At 38.2% G+C, this 5,527-nt stretch overlaps 1 protein-coding gene across 1 annotated transcript; it reads right to left on the bottom strand.

The window, feature by feature from the left end:
• Positions 1–1,652: 1,652 nt before the first annotated feature.
• Positions 1,653–2,050, bottom strand: LOC148300827 (small ribosomal subunit protein uS8A-like). The gene has a single exon (XM_088274237.1). The coding sequence runs from the start codon at positions 2,048–2,050 to the stop codon at positions 1,658–1,660; it is 393 nt and encodes a 130-aa protein (XP_088130363.1). The 3' UTR covers positions 1,653–1,657.
• Between the last annotated feature and the right edge of the window lie 3,477 nt (positions 2,051–5,527).

Raw genomic sequence — 5,527 nt, 5'->3', positions numbered from 1 at the left:
TGCTTTAGAAGAGTCTCTGAATCCATTCACGACAACTGCAAATTCATAAGAAACACAAGAGGCTCTGAATCCATTCACGACAACTGCAAATTCATAAGAAACACAAGAGGCTCTGAATCCATTCACGACAGCTGCAAACTCAGAAGAAACAAAAGAGGCTCTGAATCACTTCACGACAGCTGCAAACTCAGAAGAAACAAAACAGGCTCTGAATCCATTCACGACAACTGCCAGCTCAGAAGAAACAAAAGAGGCTCTGAATCACTTCACGACAGCTGCAAACTCAGAAGAAACAAAACAGGCTCTGAATCCATTCACGACAAATGCCAACTCAGAAGAAACAAAAGAGGCTCTGAATCAATTTGGAACGACTGAAAACTCTGCTGCTTTGGAAGTGGCTCTGAATCCATTTGAATCGACAACTTAGACGACAACTGAAAGTCCATAAACATTGGAATCGACAACTTAGACGACAACTGAAAGTCCATAAACATTGGATTCGACATCTGCTATAGCTAATTAGCACCCTTTATCACTATAATCAGACTTGACTTTTAATCATTTAGATCTTAGTCATATCCGTCCATTAACCTAAACAAATACTCATACGACATCCAGATTGTTGCAATCAAATTTATTCGTTTAGCCATGCAAAATCGGTTAATTTGAATCGTCAAAAGGCTTATGTTCTCCATGTTCATAGAGATGCTTTACCTGCATCAACTCATAAATTCAATGTCTGGAGTGTGCAAACGGTTACATGAAAGTCGGTTTTAAATGTATTCCGGCTTTGGAAAATATCAAATTTGCTCTGAATGTATCCATTGACGAAGAATCAAAACTCGACCAGATTTCTCATTCGAGGCTCTACTTTGAGTTGTTTGAAGCCATAAAAAGCCAAAAACAAATCGGATTTAAACCTAATAACTTAACCTTAACTACACTTACATTTGATCAAGCGAATAAAGTATTATTCATTGAGGGTTTTATTGACGCTCAAAAATAAAAGATTACAATCGAGAGAAACTCGCTTGCAGCACTTCTTCAGGAAAGATTGAAGAGCAAAGGAAACTTAGCCTTAGCTGAAGATGAAAATATTGCCTTTCCTTTGAAAAGACTTTCTTTTGTCAGCTCCTTACCGGGTGGAAACACTAAATCCATCCCAAATGGTGAACAAGATGATGAAAAAAGTCCATAAGTTGACCCACCTGGAATTTCTAATCTAACCCTTATCATTGCGGCTTCAGTCATTGTTATTGTCAGCTTAATCAGTGGCCTCTTTGCCTATCATTGCGGAAGGAATAAAACAGAAATTGAATAATTGCGGAGATAAAATTAAATTGAACCACACCAGAAAAATAAAGCATAGCAGCCAATAACCTTTGGTGCAATAGGAAGCGACAGGCCTTTAATTAAGTGATAATATCCCATTGAGTTAATAACAACATTCTAATTTATTATTATTTGGAATGGCGTCCCACAAAGTGGCGGACTCATAGTTAATATGTATGTATGTTATGAGCAACCTAGAATAGTTATGATATTTCCAAAATCGAGTTGATTCTGAAGGCACTGCGTTTCATTATGGAAGGTGAGATTTTGTCAAAAGAAGAGAGATATGAATAATGAAAAGATAGGAATATATGCGATTATACAATCAATAGAAGAATCCAACTATTTTGCCACCAATGTGCCTATGCCTGGCATCCTCGTGAGTCATCACTCCTTGGTTAGTGGTGATGACAATATGGCCGAACTGCCTGCTGGGTAGGATATTGCTGGTCCATTTTTCGAAGTCAGGAAGAGTTAAGTCATACCGAGGAGAAATGACTCCGCACTTGTTGACTCGACCTAAGAGTTCAATGACAATTTTCTTGGAGCGATGATCGTCAATGATTTCGAACTCTCCAATATAGCCGTGCTGTTGCATAATCTTCAAGAACTGGATGACCAATTTGGAAACTGGACGAATCAAGACTTGCTTTTGTCCTTTTCTCTCAGCATTTACAATAGTTTTGAGGCAATCTGCCAGAACATTCATTTTCACCATTGCTTGAAATAATCAATAAATATTTTATATTATTTCTTTAATGCGCAGGATTAATTTTAATCTCACACTTCATCCATTTTAAATTGCTGTAGCCCCTTCAGTCACTTCTTGAGCCACTCCTCGAGCCACACCTCGAGGAGACTGAGCGACTTCTTCACTCCCGACCCATTTTCGATTCTCATTCTTCTGATTTCATTTAATTTTCATTAAGCATCAGAGCACAACGGAAGGCTAAGCAAATAAGATTGATGAGTACATTAAATAATCACTATTTTGCCTATATTAAGATATTGTAAGTGAGGTATTAATTAAGGCAGCATCGATTCTGAGCAATAACTAAGATGGAGTGAAAAGCAGCGGTTCATGCAACTAATGGCTCAATCCCATTTAATATACGATTGAACTACTAATAATCAATAATAGCGTTGCTTATAGTTAGCAATAATTCAACCTGAAACACTATAAACTACGAATTTATTAAAGCCAATAGTTTATACTAATACTACTGTGGTAGAAATTGCTCTCTTTCATCGGCTCAACAACTAAGCCGGCTCCACTTCGTGTGAAGCAATTGAATGATCACTCATTAACGCAGATCCATTAAAATTATGGGAGTAGATGACAAATTTGTATATAGTACTAGAATAGTTATTAATATATTGAATGACGACGAAGTTAGAACCTGAGAAAATGATTGGGCATGTCTTCGGTGAATACCCCTTTAGATTCACAGAGAACCAGGCGATTCTATTCGCACTCGGAAGCGGCTTCAGCCAAGGTATTATTCTATCATATACAGACCCCCTGGACGAAGAAGAACTAAGATTCACTTACGAAAATCATTCCAATTTCACAGTCTTTCCCACATATGCAACTCAAATGATTGGTGTCAATTTGCTGGATTCCCTGATTGGATGTCCAATCATGCCGAAGTAATTTAATCCCCTGCTCTTGCTTCATGCTGAACAGAGGGTTTAATTTGGGAGTGAGCCATTAAAGCCAGACACTGATTATCTTTCCAAGTTAAGCATTCATGATGTTATTGACAAAAAAAAAAGTTACATGGTCGTTCTCAAGGCAGAAACATTTGAAAAGGATAGCAAAGTTTGGGCTTTTACGAACTATCTGACTTTCTTTGTTAGGCAAAATGGATCTGAGGGCTTTGCAGGTCAAAAACCTTTCCCAAAACTGCCTAAGGTTCCTGAAAAAGCGCCGAATAAAATAGTTCAAATAAAGACTGTTCCAAATCAGGCATTAATCTTCAGGCTCAGTGGAGATAACAACCCGATTCATATTGATCCGTCTGCTGCTAAGATGGGAAAACTCAAACAGCCCATTCTGCACGGTCTTTGCACATTGAGCACAACAGTAAAAGCAATAGTAATGAATGTATTGAAAGGAGAGGAATCATTAATAAAGACTTACCATATGCGATTCTTAGGTATGGTTTTTCCAGGGGAGAGCTTTTAAATATCTGTTTGGGTGATAAACAACGGACAAACTCTAGTCTTTGAGACAAAAGTGATCGAGAAGAATTTAGCTGTCCTAATGGGCATCATTTAATTGAAGGAGGCAGCGAAACTCTGATTAATCTGCATTATTGAAAATCAAATAAACTAACAACTAATTTTAATTCCATAATCTTGCGCGAAGTCTTCAACTTCGAGAAATTAATTATAAATTTGTTAGTCAAATAATATCATAGAGTTTACATTGCTTACTCTTCGACTACTTCTTCTTTGAGTTAATGTAGGTGAGAGGGTTGTTAATCGGTGGCATCAGTAATCTCATTAAACATATTGAAATAGGCTTTATTTTATAGTGACGCAGCCTCGAAAGTGCAGTTGTTATCCATAAATTAAGTCCTGAGTTTGCTGAATGACCTAAAATTAGCCTAGGTCTGGTTTAGATTGGTTTCTGTCCTGCACTTGATGGCTTCGCATCCAGTGTATTTGCTCATGCGAACTAAATCGACGAGGCTTTTGTCTACCCTTTTGGCCTTATTGCGCAAAGCCTTGTATTACTTGGACTCGATGGTTAAGAAGAGTGGGAAGACAATCAACGAACGAAGACTTTTATAGTAGTACCGATTATGGTAATACTAGTACAGCCGATCCGAAAGTTTCTGCGACTCATAGATATACAAGTAGTAATGCTTGACCTACTATATCTATGTGGACCCGAGGACTTCATTCTCGGGTATATTGCAATCCACTCTGATACTGGATAAACTCTTCTCTGACCTTTGGACCTCGGAGATGAGGTTCTCTTGGATTATGGACTACGCGCTCTTCTTGATAAACGCGCTGTAGAGAGACATGTCGGTTAGGAACTGCAGGTAGACGTTGAGAATTTAGTGGAAGTTAATATGGTACCTGCCCATTTTATTGAAGAGCTACTGCGATTAGAGCATGAAGGTGATGATGTTGAGCAGCTTGAAGCCATGCGTAATGAGCTCTATTTTGGATGAGCCGCTGAAGAACTGCTTTGGCGATCGTTCTACCATTTCTTTGATATAAGCGTACGTGTATTTTTGCATGATCATCTTCTTCAAGTACATAATATAGTACTTGATGCAATTCTCCCGCATATACTCGTTGAGTTCCATCACAACCGCCTTCTCGCTTTTCTTTTTCTTGTTAAAACTGTCCTAGATGTTCTAGTTCATGATCATCTCGCAAAACTACTCGTCGAAAGTCTATCGGATGCATGCGTGGATGATTACTAAGGACTTTATCTGTGTAACGACGTCGCTTGAATGCATCTTCTTATAGAGCAGGCTCAGCAGTTGATTTTTTTATTTGGGATGGCGCATAAGGTTTACTATAATTTTTATATTGCGCTCTGTCACGAAGTTGTGAGTCTTATCCACTTTTGCATTAATTAACAACCTTTAGGCTTAGGTTACGAACAGGTTTGCACGAATCGCTTTGAACATTTTGATGGTTTTGGTGGTTTTAATAAGCAATATTATCAATGAAATCAAATAATATTGTCACTCAGTTATTTCATCATACAGTAACTGTCCGCTGATGTATCAATTATTGGTGACGTCATCTCCGTAATGCTGCGCCCATGATACCATACGCCGATACACTATCCACACAGGCCTTCAATCTTTTGCCAAGCTGCTGGACAATATTCATTGATTTATATATCTCATTTCCGTTAGACTTTGTGCAGCTCGCTCATTGCTAAAAAACAGATCATATAATGAATATAGCAAATATTGGTTGCAGATCTTTATTCAAATGATTGATCGAATGGATGCTCCAAATTTCTTCGGTAACCGCTAATATAGTTGTAAAATTGATGATCTTTTGCTTGTTTACTGTTGATATTTGATAATATTGTCACTTTGAAAATAATGATTATTGTGCGGGATTGACATGTTAGCAGATCGCCTTGGGGTTGGGGTTGGGGTTGGGGTTGGGGTTGGGGTTGGGGTTGGGGTTGGGGTTGGGGTTGGGGTTGGGA

Source organism: Brachycentrus maculatus, unplaced genomic scaffold (assembly GCF_059751285.1).
Source record: "Brachycentrus maculatus isolate JH-2025_06_01 unplaced genomic scaffold, ASM5975128v1 h1tg000652l, whole genome shotgun sequence".
In the NCBI taxonomy this organism is placed as follows: domain Eukaryota; kingdom Metazoa; phylum Arthropoda; class Insecta; order Trichoptera; family Brachycentridae; genus Brachycentrus; species Brachycentrus maculatus.
This window is presented reverse-complemented; position numbering and strand designations above follow the sequence as displayed.

Coding starts and splice junctions, on each gene's coding strand:
- LOC148300827 (XM_088274237.1), bottom strand. CDS start 2,050: ATGGTGAAAATGAATGTTCTGGCAGATTGCCTCAAAACTATTGTAAAT.